Source organism: Phyllostomus discolor, chromosome 4 (assembly GCF_004126475.2).
Source record: "Phyllostomus discolor isolate MPI-MPIP mPhyDis1 chromosome 4, mPhyDis1.pri.v3, whole genome shotgun sequence".
Lineage (NCBI taxonomy): Eukaryota > Metazoa > Chordata > Mammalia > Chiroptera > Phyllostomidae > Phyllostomus > Phyllostomus discolor.
In genome coordinates, this window is record NC_040906.2 from 89,800,314 (window position 1) to 89,826,366 (window position 26,053).

Consider the following 26,053-nt stretch of genomic DNA (forward strand, 5'->3'; position numbering starts at 1 on the left):
TATTATTTTATTAATAATTTGTACAGATCAGTATATATTCTTCTGTGTGTATTATTAACTTACAATTCTTAAGGAGTTGTTAAAAAATAGTCAGAAGCTCATAGGAAGGTATGCAGGATGAGGGAGGAGGGCCACACATCAGCTGAACTAAGGCAATTGTTCCAGATCTAAATGTGGAGGTTTCACTCAAGGACAACAGATAGCATGAAAAAAGAAGGGTCCTGGAACTCATACCTCAGCACCCCTCCTACCTCCACAAGGGTTCAGTTGTCCCTCTCTCTAATTCCAGCAATTTGTAATCCCTCCCTGTTTAGTGCTGCCTGTGGACACTTAAATTTGTCTTTCCTACAGAGGATGGTGAAGCCCCAAAGTCTTTGCTTACCATTTGGGCCTGCATCAAGATGTATCATATATTTGCCAGCTATTGGGTGGATTAAAATCCTTCAGTGGCCCTTCAGCACCTATAGGATGTAGCCATGCTCTCTGCTGCCACCATGCTTTGAATATGCTATTTCCCTGCCTGGAATGTCATCCTCACAGCCCACGCCATGGTGTCCTCTGAGGATAAGCACATGTCATCCCCATATGAGTGAAGACTTTCCCCATTTCTCCAATCAGGTTTGCACTCCCTCTTCTGGGCCTACATAGGAACCCATGTAAACCTCTATTACAGCACTTAGTAATTAGTGTAGTTAATTGATGACATAGTTCTGTCTCCCTAGACTCTAAGCCTTTCAGAATCAGAACTGGCTGTTCAGTGGAGCCTTTGCAGGCAGAGCTCAATTAGTATGGGTAAAGAGGCTGGAGCCAGGCCCTGCAGGTACCTCCCCTCAAACTGCTGAATCACTGTGGGGCAAGGGGGTGGTAGTACAGAGGGCCAGGCTGCTGGGATGGAGGGATGGGGCGAGGCTCAGGGCAGAATATATTTCCCAACCAGAGAAGAATTATTTCAAGATTCTAACAACTGGCATGGCCATTATATCTCAATATCTAACAGCATAATACCCATCTTATTTGTATCTCTAGGGACAGAACATTATTCCTGGCAGTAGATATTAAATAAATATTTACTGAAGAAACAAGACATATCTTAAATTACAATTGGAATTATCAACTATTTTCCCAACAAAGAGGAGCAGGAATCCAAAATTTGGCTTCTATAGTGACTATCTATTATCTTTGTCATTCCTGCATACATTTCCCCCTTCATTTAAAAACACATATTGATTAATAGATGGGCATGAGCTCCAAGATGGTCCAATAAGACTCAGTGCTGAGACTTTTGCTTAAATACCCACAACCCCTACAGTTCCTCCAACCACCCAGGATGCCAATAGTATTTGGAGCTCCTGGCAGCTGTGTTGCCCCCTTGAAGAAGAGGCTGAGGAAGAAGCCTGTAGAAAACCAAGATATGGGGAAAGTCAGGTTCCTGCAACCTGCTTTGAACTCCCAGACCCAGCCATGCCTGAAGATTCATCTTGCACCTTTCAGTTAAATGACCCAATTCCCTTTCTTGCTTATAATATTTTGACTTGTTCTGGTGGTTTTTTTTCCCTTTGCAATTACAAATCAGGTCCACCTCAGCTAGAAAGATAATCTTCCTTTAGGAAAAGTACAACTCTAAGTTTTTATATATCATCTCTTAACTTTTCACATCCTATGACATTTGGTAATTCATTTTGGTAACTCACCTTTCACCAAGTAGAACATTTGATAGATTTATAAATGAGGGAAAATCCAGCGTGTTCATGACAGGATAGGCATGGATGGGAATAAACAAAGTGTCATCACCCTAAAATTAATGAGAAAAAAGTCACATTTATCATACTGAAGACTAAAAGTTTTAAAGATGAACTAGTAGATACTTTATTTTTTCCATCATTAAAATATATTTTTAGAAAAAATATTTCCTTAAAAACCTGAGTATTTAAATACATTTAAAATATAGATTTTCCTTAGCCATAAATAAAGTGCAAATAATTTTAAATATATCTCATTGAAATGATATTCACTATTATGCAGGAAGGCTAAAAATAATGATTCCCTCATGTAGATATGAAGACAGTAGTTGTCTTTCAATTTCAGAAAGTTATAGGGAAACACAATCTTTGGTGGCCTGAGAGAAAGAAACCAGCACAGAATTAGCTAATCCAGAGCTGAGCATAAACAGAGAACCACTTCCAGTCCTGCATAATATAGTACCTTAAGCATGACCTTCAACCTCTCCAGGCCTTGTTTCTTCCTTTGCAAAATGGGGATATTCTGCCTTTCCTTAAAGGTCTTTTCAAAAATTAAAAAGTTGAAGGTAACTACCAGTCAAGATGGAGGTGTAGGCAGACACACTGTGCCTCCACACACAACCAAAAGAAGGACAAGAACAAATTTAAAAACAAAAAACAACCAGAACTGCCAGAAAATCTAATTGTATGGAAGTCCAACAACCAAGGAGTTAAAGAAGAAACATTCACCCAGACCAGTAGGAGGGGCGCAGATGGGCAGACGGGTGGAGAGGACTCACTGCAGGGTGGCAGCTGGAGGACTGGGGCAGACCAAGGCAGGCGAGGCAGTAGCTTGCCGTCCCACATTTGCATGTGGATAAACCAGGAGGAACAACTGGGGAGTGAGACAGACTGAGCAACCCAGGGTTCCAGCATGGGGAAATAAAGCCTCAAAACCTCTGACTGAAAGAAACTTATAGGTGTTGTGGAGGTGGAAGAAACTCCCCAACCTCACAGGAAAGTTCATTAGAGAGACCCACAGGGCCCTAGGACATACACAAACCCACTCACCTGGGAATCAGCACCAGAAGGGCCCAATTTGCTTGTGGGTAACAGAGAAAGTGACTGAAAGCTGCTGAGAGCCCAGCAAGCGCCAATGTTCCCTCTCAGACCCCTGTCCACACACAGCACCACAAGGCAGCAACTTGGGTTGCCCTGCCTTGGTGAATGTCTAAGGCTCTGCCCCTTACTGCATAACAGGTGTGCTAAAACAAACAAACAAAAAAATGGTCCAAATGAAAGAACACATCAAAGCTCCAGAAAAAAAATACAACTAAGCAATGAAGAGATAGCCAAACTGTCAGATGCAGAGTTCAAAACACTGGTAATCAGGATGCTCACAGAAATGGTTGAGTATGGTCACAAAAATAGAAGAAAAAGTGAAGGCTATGAAAAGTGAAATAAAGAAATATGTACAGGGAACCAACAGTTACAGGAAGGAAACCAGGACTCAAATCAATGGGTTAGACCAGAAGGAAGAAAGAAACATTCAACCAGAAAAGAATGCAGAAACAAGAATTCAAAAAAATGAGAGCAGGCTTAGGAACCTCCAGATTATCTTTAATCATTCCAACATCCGAATCATAGGGGTGCCAGAAGGAGAAGAACAGCAGCAAGAAATTGAAAACTTATTTGAAAACATAATGAAGGAGAACTTCCCTAATCTGGCAAAGGAAATAGACTTCCAGGAAGTCCAGGGAACTCAGAGAGTCCCAAAGAAGTTGGACCTAAGGAAGCACACACCAAGGTACATCATAATTAAATTACCCAAGATTTAAAGATAGGGAGAGAATCTTAAAAGCAGCAAGAGGAAAAGAGAGAGTTACCTACAAAGGAGTATCCATAAAACTATGAGCTGATTTCTCAAAAGCAACCTTCCAGGCAAGAAGGGGCTGGAAAAGAAGTATTCCAAGTTATGAAAGGCAAGGACCTACATCCAAGATTACTCTATCCAGCAAAGCTATCATTTAGAATGGAAGGGCAGATAAAGTGCTTCCCAGATAAGGTCAAGTTAAAGGAGTTCATCATCACCAAGTCCTTATTATATGAAATGTTAAAGGGACTTATCTAAGAAAATGAAGATGATAAAAAATATGAACACTAAAATGACAACAAACTCACAACTATCAATAACCAAACCTAAAAAACAAACTAAGCAAACAACTACAACAGGAACAGAATCACAGAAATGGAGATCACATGGAGGGTTATCAGCAGGGAGGTAGAGGGGGAAAGTGGGGGAAAAGGTGCAGGGAATAAGAAGCATAGTGGTAGGTAGAAGCATAAATGGTATAAAATAGACAGGGGGAAGTTAAGAATAGTATAGAAAATGTAGAAGCCAAAGAACTTACATGTATGACCCATGGACATGAACTAAGAGAGTGGAAATGAGGGTTGTATGGGGGTGCAGGGCTGAGGGGAATAAAGCAGGAAAATGGGACAACTGTAATAGCATAGTCAATAAAATATATATTTTTAAAAAGTTGAAAGTACTGCATAAATACAAGGTATTTTTAGCATTACTATTAATAAGAGCAGGAAACATTCTGGACACTCTACACAACGCCTGGTCTAGGGATTTGCATTGTACAGAATATTCTTCCTGAAAGCAATATTCTAGTTTTAGTTTTAGGGTTTTTTTCCTTTTAAAAAAATGGAAACTCATTTGTTACTAATGCATACTCTTCCATTTTAGTTTTGAAAAATTAAATTTAGTTAATGTTAAGCCTTCTCAACTTACAAGAGTTGGGGCTGGAATACAGAGCAGAGGGAAGTGTGGAAGTGACCATTTTTGGAGAAGAACTGACAGCTCAGCAGCTGACTCTGGCAGAAGCCAAAGGATGAATTAGGTGACCCAGAAGAGGCTCCTAAGAAGTCATACAGCACAGTCAGCCACTTGGGGTCTGGCCACACAGGCTCCCACAGCTCTGCAGACTCCAAGGGCTGCCTCTGAGGATATTCCACATAAGATATGATCCAGTCCTCAGTGTTTATAAACACCAATTGGGGTTCTCAGTAATTTTTTAATCTAGCAGTTAAAGGAGTGTGGCTAAGTTATTTGAAAAAGCCTTCATCAATTCCCAGTATCCCATGATAAATGAGGTTTCTAGGCCAGGGCAGGTGGGAAACCTGCAGCAAACTGTGTCTCGTGGCTTTACCAGATCTCAGCAGCCTAATGAGTTCCCACCTGGGACCCGCTGGACAAGGATGCTCATGCCACTCAGACAGGCTGAGCAAGGAACACCAGGCATTGGGCTGGGAAACTTCATACCTGTCATTCCATCTCTCTCCTTCCCTTGAGGATATTAGTTTTGACACCAACCCCACCCTCAAACACCTGATTTAAAGAAACTTACCTTACAGTGAACACGGATGCTGTCATAATAATATCGCCACTCATCTGGAGAAAATGTAACAGTGACCGTGAGGGACAAGCCAGGAACAAGGTGGTGTTCCTAGAAGAAAAGGAATATCTTGTTGGGACAGGTCCCAGAGCACTCAGAGAGCAGAACTCTGGTAACAACACTCCACACACCTGACCTATGACACAGAAAACCACAATCCCACAAAGAACACCATGGGAGAACAGGCTGTCCAATAGCACTTACCTTTTTCACATAGTTGATCTGAAAGTATTTGGTCTGTGGGGGCAAAGTATGAACATGTACGTCTTTGTTGGAAACATTGACCAGATGCTGGAAGAGAAAAAGAAGCATTCAGAATAAATACACTATTTCATCTATTTGCACATTCATTTCCTCATTTATTTACCCTGTGCCTTGTTCCTAAAGGGATTTGAGAGGATACAATGTATTTTTAAATTTTAAAATGTATTCTAAATCCATCACATGCCATTTAAAGAACAATAAAATAAACACAACAAACACCATTCAATGAATAATAAAATATCCCTGTGTGCCTTCTGTTCAGCTTAAGGACTTCACTAGAGGCTGCACCCCACCTCCCAGGGTCTCCCAGGCAGGTATCCTCCTCCTCCCCCTGAGGTATGTATCTTCTTATTGAACTCAATTTAGCACTGTGATTCAACTGAGCTAAAAAGCCAGCCACCCACCAACTCTCACAGTTTCTCTAATTACATACCACTGGTCCTGGGGACCCCAAGACACTTAGGCAGTTAAAAACTCAGAAAAAAAGAGTGTGGCCAGGATAGGCTCCAATCCACCCCTGGGGTGAATTTAAAAGAACTCAAGGTTGGGAGTTCTCTGATGGTGATAAGAGGCCAACACTGTGAAAAAGGACAACCTGCTGGATAAATTAATTGGGTCGCTGAGTAGAGGTGTTTTTCCTTCCTCTGCTTGAGAGGGGAGCAAGAACTTTAGTTTCTGGGCAACAGGGCTTCACCTGCGCCAAGGAATAGTTAAGAGGCCTTTGGTTTCCAAAGTCTAGGTCACAGGCTGGGCCTATCACTGAGCCCATTGCCCAAGTCCTCACATTTATTAAAGCCCTTAATTTGGTTATAGACATTATTTCCTGGTGAGGTTACATTGGTGTTTGCATTTGTTAAAAGTTCTCATTTTTCACCTGTGAACATTCTCAAAGTACCACAATTTATGTGACCGTGTTTTGGCATCTCTCTCTCTCCCCCTATCTCTATCTCCTATCTCTATCTCTGTCTCTGTCTCTGTCTCTATCTATGCCTATCTCTATCTCTATCTCTATCTCTACCTCTACCTCTATCTATCTCTATCTATCTACATATACACATATACATATAAAATAGTCTGTCTGGAAAAAGTCCAACCATTGCTAATATAACAACAATGGTTTGTGTAACACTGGTGTAACTTGGCAGCCAAGGAGAGTGGACTGGAATGCATGTGTGAACAATGACGACTTCACTTACTAGTTGGTTGGGGTGGTAGATGCCATTGAATGAGCATGTGTACTGTGTGGCCATCAAATTTTGTATTAAGCTTGAACATTCCTTCATGAAAACTATTTGGATGATTTACAAGGCCAAAGCTATGAACAGCTAGAGATTGGCAACTTCATCATGACAACGTGGCCACTTGTGCATCATGTCTTATGCAAAGCTTTTTTGGTAAAACATCAAATCGCCCAGGTAACTCAGTCCCCCACAGTCCAGATTTGGCACCCTGTGACTTCTGAGTTTCCCAAAACTAAAATCACCTATGAAAGGAAAGAAATTTCAGACCATCAAAGAGATCCAAGAAAATACGACGGGGCAGTTGATGGTGATTGGGAGAACTGTGTGAGGTCCCAAGATGCCTACTTTGAAGGAGACTGAGGTGTCATTGTCCCATGTACAATGTTTCTTGTATCTTGGATTTTCTTCAATAAATGTCTCTATTTTTCATATTACATGACTGGATACTTTCTGGACAGACCTTATATATTAAAAGCCTTAAAAAATGGTCGCAAAGCTATCTCTTGAACTCCAAGGAGACCTGCATAGGGGTATAATCTTGGTGAAGTTGTGAGCTCCTACAGTACTACCCCTGGGATGGATCCTTCTAGAAGAGGCTGAGAGGATAGGTATTCTGGGGCTCAGGATGCCTGGAGCCTGTGCCTGGGGTGGTGGCACCTGCCTAGAGATGGAGAAGTAGCCACTCAACCCCGGGTCCTGAGAGTCTTCAAAAGAGTTCTGTCCCCATACTTGTCATGGAGGAAGAACTGTGAAGACCTTGAGCTAGAGTCCAGGAAGAACTGGGAGCAGATGTAGTTATAGAGGTGGTTACGTTGTCACATGCTTTAATTTAGTAAGGACAGTGCAATAAACAAGGGCATATGAACTGGTTTTAATGTGCACCTCAGAGGTGGTTAAGCTTAGGAGAAATCAGCAACCTGCATTTCAGGAGGGCTCAGTGTGCCCTGAAAGATCTTGCACCAGAGTCCACACTCCAGAGGTGGCCACTGAAAGTGCTACAGGTATGCTCACCTGAACTGAAACTTGAGAGATCTGCTGTATTAGCCTAAGGGATGCTTGGGATACATGTATAGAAATAGGCATTTCTGCTCTTGAACAAAAGGGCTATGAGATTCAGGTGAGCCCAGAGCCCATTCTCCTTTGGAATGACATTCAAAGGCCCAGGATTCCCTTAGGTTGTGTGTTTGACGCTTCATAGAATTTTCTAAAATTCTGTCAGCCAGCTGGAAGCCAATCCTACCAACAGCATTGCTGCCTGCAAAGCTTCCCTGCAAGAAGCGATGGCTCAGACTTCTTGGAGATTCTAAGCCTGATGACTTTTTTGCCTGCTTGTTAATCAGGGCTTATATGTATGGCAGAATTTCTTCTTGGAGTTGTTTTCATTGTAGTAGACTACACAGTGAAAGGGCTCTTGGGAGGGGACCTGTGGTTCCTGCCTCCCATCAGGGTTAGATGATCAATGAGAAACAAGTTCATTGGCTTAGTCAGTTTGCAACCGGTAGATCACACGCTAAAGACCAGAAGCAGGTCCTCAAAGCCACTGGGCTGGCTCAGGTGTCCCAGTATTCTGGAATGCACCCAAGGGAAGCAGGAGCTGGAACTCCAGAGACTAGACGCCCAGCGAACACCTGTGGGTGAGGGGCTGAGCCAGATTTTAATTTTGAAAATAAAGAACCTGATGCCTTCTCCAAACTGAATGTAGCAGAGCAAATCCACCATACCCACTACCCATTGTGTGTGAAAGCTGCACCCTGGAATTCAGGAGATGATGTCTGTACTGTCAAGTGAGAAACAATTAGTAATATGAAAATATTGAATGACTTCCTTAAAGAATAAAACAATATAGATTGCATTCATGATAATGAAGGACATATTATGTGGCTAGAGTTTCCATATTTATCTTTAAAAGATCCTTCATCTGGAATTATGTATTTGGATCAATAAAGAAAAAAATAACAGACTCAAACAAAAATTTAGATTTAAATGAGGAAGAAGATTTTCAGCTTTTTATTTGACATTTGAAGTGAAATGAAGACTTGCTAACACTGAAGGGTTGGGCCCATCACTGTTCCACATAGTAGACCGTGGGGAGTCTAAGAAGGCAGTCAAAAGAACCTAGTGATGGTGGTAGGGGGCGAATCTTTCTTACAAGGACATTTAAACCACGTGTTGCCTAAGACCACGTGGCAACTGATCCCACAACTGATCCCAGGGGACATGTTTGCCAATGACTTTTAAAAATAAACTTCAAACAGTAACAATACCTAACAAATTAAAGCAAAAACTAAATGACTTGCTCTCTACATTTTAGAAAACAAAGTCAACATCCAAGAGACTGACTTCCAAAATATACTGGGAACACAGGGTATTTTATTAATTTTGCAATTCTCAATTTTTGGTTGCAAATACTCATTGCATCTTATAATAATCCATGCCCCTAGTCCTATTGAAAATTATGTTGTCTGAGCCCCAGAAGGACTAAAAGGATATTGAGTACAGTCCTCTTATTACATGAAGACACTGCAGTTTCATACCACACACAGCACACAGGGTTAAGTGGCAGAGTCAGGTCTAGAACCCTGTCTCCAGCTCTGGTCTAGAGTTCCTTCTGCTACAACCCATTGTCTCATAGCTCACCATATCTCAGTGCCTGAACTGTGTTTCTTACTTTTTCTTTTGCCCTTTAACAGCAGGTCAGTTTCATGTTTTAAATTGTTAAAAATAATACCCTTTCAGGACTAAAATGGCATTTCTGCCTTTCTATTTGTAATTAAAACTGGAAAATATAATAATAATTCCAAGGGGGAAAAAGCCTTAAAAAGGCAAAGAAGTGTTTAGAGGTATTTAAATTAATAATAAAAAGTTCATTTGAAAGCAAGAAAACATGAGCAACTTAGTGTTACCCTTCAGTTACCCTTCAAATCCTATCTTGTCTTCCAATTTTAGGGTCAGTAGATGTCCTCAAATCCTTTAAGATCTCTAGTCCACCGGGGGCTGACCTTCTCCTGGCCCTGTGGGTCCCCTGACCTTGATGTTGCCTCCATAGGGCACCACATCAAATTCAGCCCCTGCTTGTTTTTCAGAACTGATCCCACAACAAACAAACAAAAAACCATTAAACCAAAGGGTTTAACAGCTTTTAGTCAAGATTCACAGGGATTTCCCAAGTTCTGCCCACAGCTCTCTTCACTCCCCCTCTAATCTCTGCTCTCCACAGGTGCCCTTCTGTGTCCCTTCAGGGGGTCCCACTCTTCTTTCCCCCAGGCCCACAGGGAAGAGCAAAAACCACTCACCAGTGAAATGTTGGCTTGGAGTGAGTAGGGGACTTGTCATAGTATTTTCCCAAACACAAAATTTCAGATTTGAAGTCAGGGTCTTTAATATCTCCCCTACTCCATGTCCCCTCAGTGGCACAGCTTTTTAGGAAAGGCTAATACTTAACCCCAGGGATCTAGGAAAAAAATTCAAGCAGCCTTATAAGTTTTTTAAAGTGCTTTTATCTTAAAATGCATGTTATCATGTTGATCATGCATTTTACTCTAAAATTTTGCTCTATAATGCATTTCTCTAAAACAAAAGAGTAAAACTGATGCTCCAAAAGATGCACTGTGTTCACACTGGGGCTTCACCGCTCTCCACCCTTGCACACCAAGAAGTGTTCGGTAGCAGCCAGAAATGAGTGGCCAGAGGAGAATGAAAGGCAGGGCCCTCACCATTGTATCTCACAAATAACTTAATACAGGCAGCTAGAAGCAAAAGGAAGACATGTCTCACCAACTAACTCAGCAGTCCTGAGCTCGCCAGGACTGCTAGATTGCCAGGTGTCCTGAGCATTACAAGCAAAACAGCACAGGAGGAAGGGAGAGTCCTTGAGACTGTGCCGAGAAAAGGGGCTTCTGTAAGCTTCTGTAACAATCTTACTAAAATTGCCAGGTGTCCTGACCATCACAAACAGGAATCATTCAGGAAGAGTGGGAGTGGTGTAGTCCTTGAGATTCCATGCTGGGAAAGGGAGCTTCTGTAATAATTTCACTAAGACAAAAAGCCTTTACTGAATGAAAAAGAAAGGCTTTGTAGCTGTACATTATTTCCAGGGGAAGAAAGAGGGGGGATCTAGAAGCTACCTAAGGTATAAAACCCCTGAACCCCAACAGTCAGCATACTTAGATTAGCTAAGTACCTTTTTGTAGTCTCAGCTCAAGTATAGAACAAACTCACTAACTTACTAACAACTCTTTCCTCTGTACATGAGGCATTTATACTATCCAGGTGTGTGCCTGCAGCTTTGTGCTTACATGTGTTTTCATAAATAAACTCGATATCTCATTTCCACTATATGGGGTTGTCTCTCGCTTGAATTATTCCCTTGCAGGTGAGATGAGAACTAAGACAAGGGAAGGAGCCTCTTGACTCTGGTCTCTCTCTCCTCATCTGTAACAGAGGCTGCTGGAATTCATGGCTGTGGGGTGGGGGGGGGGTGCAGGGGGGAGGTCTCTAATGACTGTACTAGGAAATTGAAGACTAACACTATTATTTAAGGAAGGCTGAGGAATTGTGAATTTATGTAAGGTGAGGCTGTAGAGGCTAACAACTTTGATCTGGGCTGGCAACATCAACACCAGTTTCTCGTGGGGAAATTGATTATTTAATTAATAAATATGGTTTCCCAGACAAAACCTTAACACAGAAGGAAAAAAGAATTTAAGAGATCTTGGTTTTGAGAAAACTGGACATCAGCATTTTAAATTTTAAAGTAAATCATAACATTGATTTCAATATGAACCTGAAAAAATGCTTTCACTTCTTCAACTAGACCTAGATCAATCTCAAATGTTAATGAACTATTTATCATGGTTTTATTTTGTTTTTTATTTTTTTGGCTGGGTACAATGAACTCTATTGATGGTGTATGATGAGGTAGGGGCTCCCTAAGCCCCTCCCCTCTTCAGGGGGTCTAGGATGGAAACTGGAAGTCAGGAGATTCTCAGTGTGTTGGGGGATTGATTTAGGCAAGGACTACCCAGCAACTGAGGGCTTCTTTTCTTGTTGCTGGGGCTGGTGGTTCAGGGGGCTCTTACTCCTTGGAGGCCAAGTAGACCACAAGGTCCACCACCCTGTTACTATAGCCAAATTCATTGTCATACCAGAAATGAGCTTAACAAAGTGGTCATTGAGGGTAATATCAGCGCTAGTACTGAAGGTGAAGGAGTGGCTGTTACTGTTAAAGTCACAGGAGACCACCTGGTCCTCAGTATAGCCCAGGATGCCATTGAAGGAGCCCTCTGATGCCTGCTTCACTATCTTCTTGATGTCACTGTATTTGGCAGCTTTCTCCAGGCAGCAGGTCAGATCCACAACAGACACATGGTTGGTGAGGACACGGAACACCATGCCAGTGAGCTTCCCATTCAGCTCAGGAATGACCTCGCCACAGTCTTGGTAGCTCCAGTAGAAGCAGGGATGATCTTCTGGGCAGTCCCTCAGCCATCACACCACAGCTTGCCAGAGGGACTATCCATGGTCTTCTGGGTGGCAGTGATAGTATGGACTATGGTCATGAGTCCCTCCATGATGCCAAAGTCATCATGGATGACATTGGCCAGGGGGGCCAAGTAGTTGGTGGTATAGGAGGCATTGCTGGCAATCTTCATGGAGCTGTAATACCTATCATGGTTCACACCCACCACAAACATGGGGGCATCCACAGAAGGGGCAGAGATGATGACCCTTTTGGCTCTACCCTTCAAGAGAGCCCCAGGCTTCTCCATGGTAGTGAAGACACCAATGGACTCCACAATATATTCAGCACAAGCATCAGCCCACTTGATGTTGGCAGGATCCTGCTCCTGTAAGATGGAGATGGACTTTCCATTGATGACAAGCTTCCCATTCTTAGCCTTGACTTTCTCTTTGAACATGCCATGAGTAGAATCACACTAGAACATGTAGACCACGTAGTTGAGGTCAATGAAAGGATCACTGATGGTGACAACATCTACTTAGAGTAAAAAGCAGCCCTGGTGATGAGGCACACAATTAGGCCAAATCTGTTCACTTTCATCTTCACCATCATGTTTCAGGGTTGGAGCTGGCACCGCACAGGAAGACATGGCTGTCTATTGAACAGGAGGAGCAGAGAGCCTATTGTGGCTTTAAATTCATGTTGAATCATTCCATTCTTGAGACTTCTGATCAAAATGGAGGCATAGGTAGATACATTTTGCCTCTTCACACAACCAAAAGAAGGACAACAAATTTGAAAACAAAAAAAAAGCAACCAGAACTGCCAGAAAATCTAATTGTATGTAAGTCTGACAACCAAGGAGTTAAAGAAAAAACATTCATCCAGACTGGTAGGTAAGGCAGGGGGGACAGGCAGATGGGGCCAAGAGGACACACAGCAAGGTGGTGGTTGGAGGATGAACAGGTGGGCCACATTTGCATGCAGATAAACCAGGAGGAACAACTAGGGAGCGAGACAGACCCACAGCCCAGGTTTCCAGCACAGGAAACTAAAGCCTCAAAACATCTGACTGTAAAGACCTGTGGCAGTTACCACAGCAGAAGAAACTCCCAACCTCACAGGAGTTTGTTGGAGGGAACCCTGGGGTCCTAGAACGTACACAAGCCCATCCACCTGGGAATCAGCACCAGAAGGATCCAATTTGCTTGTGGGTAGTGGAGGAAGTGACTGAAGGCTGAGAGCTGAGCAATCAGCATTGTTCCCTCTCTGACTCCTCCTCCACAGACAGTGCCACAACATAGCAACCTGGGTTGGGTCACAGTGGCAAATACCTAAGGTCCTGCCCCTTAAAATATAAGATGTGCAAGACAAAGAAATATGGCCCAAATGAAAAAAAAAACAAAACAAAAAAACAGATGAAAACTCTAGAAAAAGAACTAAGTGATGAAGAGATAACCTATCAGATGCAGAGTTCAAAACACTGGTAATCAGGATGCTCACAGAAATGATTCAGTATGGTCGCATAATAGAGGATAAGGTGAAGGCTACCCAAAGTGAAATAAAGAAAAATATACAGGGAACCAACAGTGAAGGGAAGGAAACTGGGACTTGAATGAATTAATTGGAGCAGAAGGAAGAAAGAAATATTCAACCAAAACAGAATGAAGAAACAAGAATTCAAAAAAATGAGGACAGGCTTAGGGACCTCCAGGACAATTTTAAACATTTCCACATACGAATCATAGGGGTGCCAGAAGGAGAAGAAAAGCAGCAAGAAATTGAAAACTTATTTGAAAACATAATGAAGGAGAACTTCCCTAATCTGGCAAAGGAAACAGACTTCTAGGAAGTCCAGGGAACTCAGAGAGTCCCAAAGAAGTTGGATCCAAGGAAGCACACAGCAAGACAGATGATAATTACATTACCCAAGACTTAAAGATAAGGAGAGAATCTTAAAAGCAGCAAGAGGAAAGGAGAGAGTTAACTACAAAGGAGTGTCCATAAGACTAATAGCTGATTTCTCAAAAGAAACCTTGCAGGCAAGAAGGGGCTGAAAAGAAGTATTCCAAGTCATGAAAGGCAAGGACCTACATCCAAGATTACTCTATCCAGCAAAGCTATCATTTAGAATGGGAGGGCAGACAAAGTGCTTCCCAGATAAGGTCAAGTTAAAGGAGTTCACCACCAAGCCCTTATTATATAAAATGTTAAAGAGACTTATTTAAGAAAAAGATGATCAAAATTATTAACAGTAAAATGACAACAAACTTGCAACTATCAAAAACTGAACCCTAAAAAAAAACAAAAACAAAAACAAACTAAGCAAACAACTAGAACAGAAACAGATTCACAGAAATGAAGATCACAGGGAGGGTTATCAGTGAGGAGGGGGAGGGGAGGGAACAGGAGAAAAGGTACAGGGAATAAGAAGCACAAATGGTAGGTACAAGATAGACAGGGGGAGGTTAACAATAGTACAGGAAATGTAGAAGCCAAAGAACTTATATGTATGACCCATGGACATGAACTAATGCAGAGGGGAATGAGAGTGCGAGGGGGGATGCAGGGTGGAGGAGAATACCAGGGGGTAAAAAAATGGAACAACTGTAATAGCATAATCAATATACTTTTGTATATTGACTTTGTATTTTGATTATACTTATAAAAGTATAAAAAATATACTTTTAAAAAATCTTTCCATTCTTGGGCAATTTGCATAGTTTCCTGTAGCAAAACCAAGATAAAAGTGGGGCTGGATAGTTCCCCTTGTTTGGCAAGAATCTCAAGGTAATTTGCCTTAACTTTGCTGGTGGAAATAGAAAGCTGGCTCTCCCAAATCTTCAAGGAGATTAAGATGAAATCAGTTTGTACTTTTACCCATTTTCTGTTTGTTTTAATGTCTGATAGAAGCATTATTATTATTTAGATTTTACCCTGGATTTATTTGGAATTACTGGATCTGTGCCAAGTCTCTCACTTCCCATTGCAGACCCTGAGAAAGAACACACCTACCAAAAAGGGCTCCTGGTGGCAAACTGGGCTCAACCTTAAAAGCAGAGCCTAGTAGCCATTGGTAGACAACATCATAAACCATACTTCAGGGAGAAACCTGCACTAAACTGCCTGTCTCCCCCACTGTACTGCCTGCCTGCACTGTGTTCCTACCATTGGAGCCAGCCCTTATAAAGGAGTTCTTGGAATCGTATTTCAACCAATAGGACTCAGGCTTTACCTGTCCAATTGGAGTTGTGTGGCTCTATCCCCCATCAGCATCTTCACCAACCACTCTGAGCAGTTCCATTCTGACCAAGCAGGACAATGCCTTTTGGGCCAGTCAAACTGAGGATTTAAAGTCTTCATTTCCCTAAGTATGACCAGTCAGCATTGATTTGGCTCAGAGAGAGAACTTTCCCTTTCTAACAAAGAAAGAAGACTGTGTTTCCTGGTCTGGAGCTGAAAAACTAAGGAAGACTCACTGAATCAGAGCAGAATGGAGCAGAGCAGGTGGAGCAGAGCACAGCAGACCAGACCAGATTGGTACAGAGCAGGCTGGTGTGGAACAGAGCAGGACAGAGCAGAGCTGCCCTACCCAAGGGCCATTTTGCTCAGGTCTGCCTCATAGCCATGCTTTTTCACAGCTGTACTATTTCATAATTGAGCTGTTACACTCTTGAGCTGCTCCCCAACTATGCTGTATCACAATTGCACCGTTTGCACTGAATAAAGTTTTGTTTCACATAATACTCCAACTTGGGTATTATGCCTGTTGGCACTGAATTGGCACCAACGACCATTAGTTGACACAATAAAGTGAGTTCAACATCTTTATAAGTGTTTATTGAGTGCCTCCTGTGTTTTAGGCATTGTGCTATACAAAAGACAGAAATGGCCTCTGTTCTTCAGCAGAATGAAGCTTTTACCTCCCTTCGAAAACCCAGGTAAACTAGACTGCATCCTGGTCTCCAAATATGCTGCATGCTTGCTTACGCTGAGCCTCTTTCCATGACTTCCTGCTTTTGGACTGTCCCAAATGGCTTTTTTACATCATGACCAATAACCTAATGAAAAAACGCTGGACATCATTAATCATTAAGGAAATGCAAATAATATAATAGGGAGTTGAATGGTAGCCTCAAAAAATGTCTCCACACCCTAATACCTGGAAGCTGTGAATGTGATCTTATTTAAGAAAGGGTCATTGCAGATGTTATTAAATTGGGGACCCTGAGATGAGATCATCCTGGATTACCCAGAAGTGCCCTAAGTCCAATAAAAGGAGTCCTTCTAAGTTACAGAAGAGAAGATACAGTAGATCAGAGGAGAAAGGGATGTGAAAACAGAAGTAGAGATCTGAGTTATGTAGCCACAAGACGAAGAACACCTAGAGCCACCATAAGCTGGAAGAAGCAAGGAAAGATTCTTCTCAAGAGTTTTGCAGGGAGCCCTACTGACTTCTTGACTTTGGACTCTGGTATCCATAATAATATTTTTTTAAGCCCCTAAAGTTGTGGTATTTTTTATGGCAGCCACAGAAAACTAATATTCCACTCCTTGATATATATCTAGAAAATTGAAATTCTATCTATATAAACACATGTACATGAATATTCATAATAATTATTATTCTTAATAGTCCCAAAGTACACACCCAAATGTCCATCAATGGATGGATGAATGCATAAACAAAATGTGGTACATCCACACAATGGAATATTATTTACCCCCCAAAAGAATGAGGTATTGATATGTTCTACAAGCTGAATAAGCCTAGAAAACATGCTAAATGAAAAAAGCTAGTCACAAAAGACCATATATCCCACTATTCCATTTATATGAAATGTCCAGAATATGCACACCTATACCAACAGGTACAGGAAACAGACTGTAGTTGCCTAGGGTGCGGGGAGGAGATGAGGAGAGTGAGGGGGCTAGGAATGGGTGGTAAATTGTTTATTCATTAGAAATAATGAATATTTATGAATGATGATTACTTCAGATCTATCCTATCATAATTTAGATAGCAAACTTAATAACCAGGAAAATTAAGTTCCAGAATGTATTATTAGCCTGGGTCTTTGATGCCAGAATCTAAGAAATGTGTCCCTGTGGGTTGATGGGTGAAGTTTGCAGTCACAGTCCCAAATCCTAACCCTATTCCTGAGAGGAACTACTTGGGACCTAACAGGTTCCTCTCCTAATCTATCCACTTCAATGTGTAAGGACTCATGGACACTGCATCCTTAGTTCAATGGGGACTGCTAGATAAAATGTAACCTCACTCCCTGAGAAGCTTTACTACTTGTCAGTTTCTCAGTGATTCTCCTCATTCTGAGCAGTCTAACACAACAGTTGGAATTCTATCTTAATACGATCCACTTTAAGGCATGACTTTTAAAAATGCACTACATTTAAAAGTAGAGACTTATGGTGGCTGGGACAGGGCCAGAGGGTGGAATCACATACAAAGCCAGAGTCACAAAGGGTGCATATAAAGTAAGCCCACCTCTGCCCACTCCAACACGTGCTCAGAGTTTGGCTCAGTTCTAAGGCCCAGTAGGACTAATTCTGATGTCATGCTCCATGTGACCTTAGGGGATTGTGCTGATGTCACTGAGGTTTGTAGAGCTGATTTATATGTTCAAGTCTCTTTTGGCATGGGAGTTAAGAATGCTGTAGTCACCCATAACCCACTCCAGTCTGAACATCCAGGTCAATGGGAAGGGACCCAGCAAGGACTGGACCTTGCTGTGGCTCAGCGGTGGACAGCAGTCACTATAGGCTTCATCTGTCTCTTCTGAAGCCTGTTCAGTGGAGCTGACCTCTGCCATTCCAGATTTGGCAAGAATCTCTTTAGGCAGTGGCTGATTTAGACATGAGCATCTGACCTGTGCAAGTAAAATGGAACGCTCGCTGGGGCCTCTTAGGAAAGGGCCGTGGCTTTCCCTGTTAGTGTAGGCATGGATCAGGAATGCCGGCTTGGAGGAAGGCAGCCTGAGAGTCAGTCTGTCTCTACTCAGTAGCCTGTGTTTTTGAGCCAACGATTTAACCTTTTGAAATCTCAGTTTCTGCATCTATATAGAGTAATATTACAATGTCCACAGAATTAGTGTAAGGACTAAATTGAATTATGTGAGACATAAAGCACAGTTCCCTACCTCTGAGAGTCACTTAGCAATGGCACCTATTTGTATAGAGCCGGGAGGAGCCTTTGGCGTGGGGGAAGTGACGTGTCCAAGGACACTGGTGCAACTTTAAAATTTCTCATCCATGAACTACCTTTTTGGCCTAATTTATACCCACACTTTGGCTGCTCTTTAGATAAATGAGTAATATAAAAACAGAAAATTCATGTGTATGATTAATTATTCCACTTACAAAGCACCTACCAGAATCTGCTGGTGTTGTTTTTCTACTTCATAGCCTCCAAAATGCAGTATGCCAGGCTTTGCTTGTATGACCTTATTACTCAGAAGTTTTGCAAAAACTTCTATAAAAATAATGTAGAGAAGTATGTAATGAGATGAGATATAAAAGAAAATATTAAATAAAAGAAAATCCTATTAACATGGGCTCTTTTTAATTTAGGATATTTTAAGCATATAGAAGTTTCCGACAGAGGATATAGCTGTCAACAAGATTAATGATCTATTCCAAATAAACAGTAGTGCCTCTCCTATTTTTACACATTACTTGGGAGACATTATCATCACAATACAAATCCATGTATTGTTTATTATGTATTAAAATAATTGCCCTTCATATTTTGTACAATTCTTTGTAATAAAACATAAGCTCATAAAGCACACACACCTGTCTTTGCTCTGCATAATGCTGTGCTCACTTCTTATGTAATGAATGCTCAGTTCAAAGAATTTAAAGAGTTAGTGTTTAATTGTATTACTGTATATTTAACTGTTACTATTTTACTTCCTCTGAATAGAATTATTATATGATATAACCTTTTTAAAACTGATATGATATAAAATCTATTATTTGATATAGAGTAATCTTAAAGTTCTGAATATGAACATCTTTTTGTTTCCAGATTTGAAAATGAGATTTCTAAAACAGCTGAGCTCAAAAACAGCTGAGCTCAAAAAAGGGCCAAGATCTACAAAACATTTCCCAGCTCTTCATACAGGCACAAACTGAGATGTAGGGAGAAGGCACTGGGAACCCACTATACAATCCGTGCCTCCAGTGCCTCAGGCCAGGCATGTGTTTGTAATCCTCACTCTGACCCTCCAAGGTAGGTATTATCTCATTTTGGGTCACCTTTCACCTTTGGCTTTATCCTAGTCCTAGGGGCCACAGGCACCCTTACCCATGCCTTAGGCCACTATAATTCTCATATACATTTGGGCCAAACTAAAGGGCTGGAGTGGGGCTAGGATGGTATTTCAGGGGAACCAATAATCTCTGCAGGTCATCTGATAATTTTTAAAGTATTTAAATTAACATTATTTGATATTTTTTTAATGCTGAAGGTTTTGTTTTTGTTTTTAGGGGCACAAAAATATATGTAAGCGAGCATTTTTTCTCTTAATGCCCAGAAACAGTCAAGTATACTAATTTGTACTCAGCAAGTTCTACAACGACAAAAGAGCCACACCAAATGCTACATTTCCAGCATTTACAATGGGCTTTGAAAGATGAGGGGGAAACAACCTAGTGTGATGGTACAGAGTTGGACATGGGGCTGCAACAGCTGAACACTAACTCTCTACTTACTATATTTTGTTATTTATAAAGTGCTCCTGTGTATAATGTGCACCCACATTTTTGGCTCAAACTTTCAGGAAAAAAAATCTTTTGTTTTAGTTTTTTAAATTTATTTATATTTAGAAACAAAAGTGATTACCATATTCCAGGGTGTTATTTTGCATATAGATATCACTATTGCTTTCTACAGTTACACTTTTAACACATAAGCATAAATAAAAGAACTGAAACATTTATATAGATATGGAATTAGTACTACCTATGTATAATGAGCATCCTTATTTTTCCTCAAAAATTTGGTCAAAAATTGTGTATTATACATGGCAAAATACAGTAGTTGTGCCACTTTGGGGAATTCATTTGACTTCTCCAAGTCTCAGCTTCCCCAACAATAAAATGAAAATAGAATGTTGATGTTATGTGGAGTAAGTGAAAATAATGTAGGTGAAATGATCAGGCTTTAATATAAGAGCTATAGAATTTGCCAGGCTTTCCAATCTAAGTGATGTGCATGGAAAAAGGCAAGAAGGTATAAAATGCCTGAGGTGTTGAAGGAGCAGGAGTAACAGGAGCTGGAGCTGGGCATGAGAGGCCCTTGGCATGGGGATGATGCTGAGTAGGCAGGTTCAGATAAACAGTAAAGAGGGCCAAATGCCAATTGAAGGAAGTTCAACTTTATTCTGTATGCAAGGGGAACCTCTCAGAGTATTCCAGAAGGATAGGGGCAGAAGCCAGCCAGGATTCTACAAAGGAAACTGACTGGGGGTGAAGAGTGGTCTGGGGAGGAGAGCGTGGCCAGGGTGCAAGGCACTGCAGCAGCCTGGTCACCTGATTAGGATGAGGAACAAGGCAGTGGGGACAGATAGGAAAGGTATTTGAGGAAGTAGAAGCAGAAGAACTTGGTGACTAATTCACACCTCAAAAATGTATCAGTTAAGTGGATGGACGCATATAGAACCATTGTTCTTTTGTTGTTGTTGTTGGCTTAAAACAACAGAATTTTATTCTCTCAAATAAAAACTATTCTCAATAGTTCTGGAAGCCAACAGAACTACTGTTCTTAATAAAACCTATTATGAGCCCATAAAACAATATAGACAAATCAACACCAAAAATTCCACTATGTTTTATGGATTTGGAGCCTTTGGGAAGCTATAAAGTGAGTTATAAAGTAAATCTGTTTCTAACCACTTACTTGATTCTAGGAGGTGGTTAGGCACTTCTCTTCTTTTCTTGGGCTCCTCCACTAGGCTCTTCAAAAGGAGGGGTGATACGTTATTAAACAGTTCCTCCGAATTCTTTGGTTCTCTGCTGGGGGTTTTGACTGCTGCCATTTTATCATGAAAAATGGAGTCTTCTCTTTAGAGCCAAAGGTCACAGTTCCTGGGAGGAAAATAGTAGTGGTATAATCATCCATGAGAAACCATTCACATTTACTTTTTCTCAATCATTAACAAATGTACTTCTCGTCACTAGGTGGTTTACTGTGGTTCAGGCCCTCCCTGCCTGTCATCTTTCTGGTGGCCACTCTAATCCCACACATGGCTATCCCATTAATCTCCTTGCATCACACATCACAACCCAACATTTTGCCAGTGCTGAAAACCCTTTCATGGTCCTATTTTTCTTTTGTGTCCTGACATGCTTCTTGAGCTATTAGCAGAGGTATGAGGTATGTGAAGGAATAAAGACTCTTGCGGTCAGTGAGTTTAGAGAATGTTGAAGTAAACCATTAAGCAGGTTTCTTCTTTCCTTCTCTTCCTCCCCCTGTCCCCCTCCTCCTCCTTCTTTTTTGTATCCTTACCCAAGGACATTTTTTTCATTGGTTTTAGAGAGAGAGGAAGGGCAAGAGGAAAGGAGAGAGATACATCAATGCAAGAGAGAAGCAACCACTGGCTGCCCTCTCTTCACACCTAGACCAGGAATTGAACCTGTAGCCTAGGTGTGTGCTCTGGCTGGTAATTGAACCTGCAGTCTTTTATTGAGTACAATGTTCCAACTGAGCAACACTGGTCAGGGCTAAACAGTCCTCCTTGTCAGATTTCTGCAATCAGTTTCTCAGAGGTGACTGTGAAATGCTTTAACATCTGGAGACACGTTACAGGACACTAGCACTTAGGAGCCACCTTCCTTGGCCCCTCTCTGGGGCAATGAGGAGGTGGAGACATCACAGAGCTCCTCCATCTCCACTTGGTCTTTCCTAGAAGCTATGTGGGAGGATCTGAGGTCCTGGCTCATGTCACACCCTTTATCAGACTTGCCTTCCCTTAACACAGTTATTTTAAGTTCCTCCTTCTTCATAAAATTCACACTGATCCCAACACTTTAACATTCTTTAGCAATTACTGCCCTCTACTACTCATTTGACATTAACAAGTTATTGCCTTGTAATGGCACTTTACAAACCCCACATATCTTTGTATTTCCCCCAGCTAAGTGTCTTAACCTGGGACACTTATACAGACTGGGGACTGCTCTGTGGAGTTCCTGAAACTGGGTGTAAAATCATGTGTGGATCTTTATGTGCATTTTTTAGAGGGTTCATAGCTTTAGATTCCCAAAGTCTCTGGTATTGAGCAAAACGCAGCTGACTACACTGAAGAAGGTGCTTAATAATCACTTTCTGAAAGAAGTCTCTCCTTTCCCCCCACTTCCCATCCCAAGCGTCGCTGAAGATTCCTCGCACCTAAGCACAGCTTCCCCTTCAACTCCATTCTCCTCCATCCACTAACATCTCCCCCAAGCTTATTCTTCAGCCCCCTTCTCCACCGAGTCCCTCGGATTCCCTGCCCCTCCTCAGACGGGTACAAGAGCAAAACCGTTCTCCACTTCACTCAGCCCCGGGGTGAACCTGTCTCCCTTTTCACACCCCCACATCCTGGGTCTCCTCACCCCCAACCTTTAGGCCGCACACCTCATCCTTGCCAAACGCTGGCTCCCTCAGCGCCAGTGTAGTTCATACCCTGCTAGCGGTAAGGGCCCACCCCAGACGCAAGCACCGCCCGCTTCCTCATTAACCCTTTAGGCCGGAGCTCTCCTGAGACCCCAGCTCAGGCGAACTTGCTGCTGGACACCGCCTGGAGTTCAGGCTGCCTCAGCAGCTCCGCGGCGGCCAAAGGGGCCACCCCAGTCCTGGGTCGCAGAGCCGCTTACACCGGAGACTGTCTCGGGGCTAGTTTCCTCGAGCGCGTCGCCAGGACAACGCGGACGCGCTCCCGGCCGAGGGGGTGGGGCGAGGGTATTCGCGGCGGGACGCGACCAAATTCCTCAAGGATGTGGGGGGAGCCGTTCTGTTGCAGCGCGAAATGAGGAGGCCGTGGGTACCTCTTGGGGACTGAGGAGAACAGAGAGAGCAACTTCTGGGGTGCAAAGCCAATGGAATCCCGAGAGGAAATGAGAAAGTCGGGAGAGACTGTAAAGTGGACACCTGGAAGAGCAGTTTGCCGGAGAGCGCGGGCCGAAAGGGGCAGGACCTCCCCAGCGCTCCGGGTGCAGCTTTCCCAGACCACCTTCGTTTCCGGAGGCCCTACTTTAATATCGTTTGTATCGCGCTTTCTATTAGGACAAATTACAAGTATATACAAAAGTAGGTATAATAGTACGATGAACCTTAAACCATCGCCTGCAACAATGGCCAAATTATGGCCAATCTTACTTTGTACCTTTCCTCTACTCCCTGTATTATTTTGCAGAAAATCCCAGAAATCATTTCACCCGTAAATATGTCAGAACATAACTACAAAAGATTACTCGTCTAAAAAACATAACCATAATATTAATACCTAAAAGTTACAATAAATTTTAATATGTTCGAATATTCTGTATACAGTTGTTTCATAAATATCGTAATTTTTTTTTTTTTTTAGAGTTTGCCGGTTTGATTCAGAATTCAAATAAAATCTACACATTGCAATAGATTGATATGTGTTTTAGGTCTCCTTTAATCAATAATATTCTCCCTCCCTATTATTTTGTTGTTGTTGCAATTTATTCACTAATTAAATTGTTTCTGTCCTTGATACTGATACTTAGGATTTATAGCCATGAAACTAGGTCTGCTCCCCTAACTTTCTGCCTTGTCTACTCCACCTGCTCACCCAAGGACATTATTCCTTACACAGATGGCTCAGGCCCCTCCTTTCCAGAATCTGCCCTTGTCTTGCTTCCTCCATCTGTGACTTGACACTTGTTTGGTGTTATTTACGGCTTCATGCTGATAACAGATTTAATACTCAATGAGAATACTTGCCTTTCTCACACCCACATCAATTGTGCTCTTTGTGGTTTTGTTTTTCACCCTCCACTGAGAATGTTTATTCCTTCCATCTTATTCTCCAAGTCTTCCTTCTTGGCTACTACCCTCACTGACTAAAAATCTCCTTATCTTTTAAGACTAGCACTGGAGGTGGTATATCTCCTACCCTTCCCATAATCTTGCAGGTCAGGAGGGCTGTTTCCCTCCTCTGGGCTTCCATACACTTTGCTCCACCATCTTTTTGGCACTTATATTTTTATATGCTGTACCCATCATTATTTGTGTATGTGTCTTAAACTGCAGGCTTCTTGGGGAGAAGAAAGTGCTTTATCTGTGGATCTCCCACAGCCCATGACAGTTCTTTATTCATAGTGATTACCCAGTAACTGTTGGCCAAGTGGGTAAAAAAGATCTTTAAAAAATTATTTATTTATTTATTTTTAGAGAGAGGGGAAGGGACAGAGAAATCAAGGGAGACAAATATCAGTGCATGGTTGCCTCTTGTGCACCCCCTACTGGGGACCTGGCCCATAACCCAAGCACGTGCACTGACTGGATATGGAACTTGTGACCCTTTGCTTCTCAGTCCAGCTCTCAATCACTGAGCCACACCAGCCAGGGCTAAAAAACCTCTTTTAGTTCTTTCTGTTTTGTTGTCCCAACAAAATTGTAGATTTCAGGATAGGTACTATGTTTCCAGTAGTCCCAGAATTTTCCACCTAACTCAAATCATCAAATGCTTGTTTCCATACATTTTTTAAATGGGCATTGAATAACACCTTTTAATTTGTTCTTCATTTTTTCTTAGAAAAATTGCCAAATTTCCTATTTTATATGTAGATGAGATATAATATGTAGGACCCTATACAATCAATTAACCAAATTGCATGTTTTGGCATAGTGGACACTGCTAGGTGCCTGCTTTCACTTTCTTACCAACAGAATCTCAGCTTTGCTTAGTTTCTTCACACATCCCCAGATCCAGCAGCAGATCCTGATTAGTCTAGACCAATCATTGAATTCCTGATCCTTTTTCCCCACAGTTGATTTAGAGTTGAGTATACAACTCAATTCTGGGCACAGAGATATTAGGGGAAGACCTCTGGGAGACCTCTGGAAAAGGCTTCCTCTCTCCTAAGAGACATACAAAGACACAGTATCTTTTATTGTCCAGAAATGATTCCTTGAAATTTCAGCAGCCATCAGAGGCCATGAGGGACCATCGCATTAAGGTGGAGCTGATGAGGACTGCAGGATACAGGAAGACTCAGGACCTGGATGACATCATTTCACCTTTGGTTGTTTGGTACCTGTATGCTATATCTCTTTCTTTTAGCTGAAAACATTCTAACATAATATGATTTCTAAACATTCACTACTCACAGTGTGATTTGTAGCATAGGAGCTTGTTAGAAATGCAAAATTTTGGGTCACCTCAGACCTATTGAATCAGATTCTGCATTTTAAGATTTCTCCAGGGGATTCATAGACACATTAAAATTTGGGAATTTCTGAACTGATGCCCTACAATGACAGCTGTTTTAAATAATCAATTATTTAATCAATTTGTTTATGTATTTAACATTTTGCTTAGTGTTTGCAATGAGCAGAATACAAAGGTATCCCAGCCTCCCACAAACTAATGCAATGAGATGAGTGTGATAACAGGCATGGAAACTGTAAGTTTTACACATTGGTACCATTGGGGGAGCAATGAATTTCCTTGCTTAAAACCCTTCAGTGGCTTCACATTGTTCAGGAAATAGAATTCTAAATTCTTAACAGAAGTTTCAAGGCTCTGCAGGTCCTGACTACTGGTCCCTCATTCCACCTTCTCCTCACCTCACTCCACTGTGCTCCACCCACACCCCCATTGCCTGGTGTGGTGGGTTAAAGCTGGCTGAGATTTCTTTGACACTCCTCCC

The 26,053-nt window shown here is 41.9% G+C and overlaps 1 protein-coding gene and 1 pseudogene across 2 annotated transcripts in view; both read right to left on the reverse strand.

The window, feature by feature from the left end:
* CFAP221 (cilia and flagella associated protein 221) overlaps positions 1-23,065 on the reverse strand; it is a 129,244-nt gene extending 106,179 nt beyond the window's left edge. The window contains exons 1-6 of one of the 2 annotated variants that reach the window (XM_036023616.1): positions 22,836-23,065; positions 21,069-21,256; positions 18,538-18,638; positions 5,387-5,473; positions 5,135-5,233; positions 1,692-1,792 (exon numbers count right to left, since the gene is read on the reverse strand). In XM_036023616.1, coding sequence (XP_035879509.1) covers positions 1,692-1,792; positions 5,135-5,233; positions 5,387-5,473; positions 18,538-18,638; positions 21,069-21,207 — 527 coding nt within the window. In that variant the 5' untranslated portion in view covers positions 21,208-21,256; positions 22,836-23,065. Of the gene's footprint in view, positions 1-1,691; positions 1,793-5,134; positions 5,234-5,386; positions 5,474-18,537; positions 18,639-21,068; positions 21,257-22,835 lie in introns of those variants that run through there. The other variant, XM_036023617.1, reaches the window with a different exon arrangement.
* Positions 11,609-12,936, reverse strand: LOC114514364 (annotated as a pseudogene).
* Positions 23,066-26,053: the final 2,988 nt, after the last annotated feature.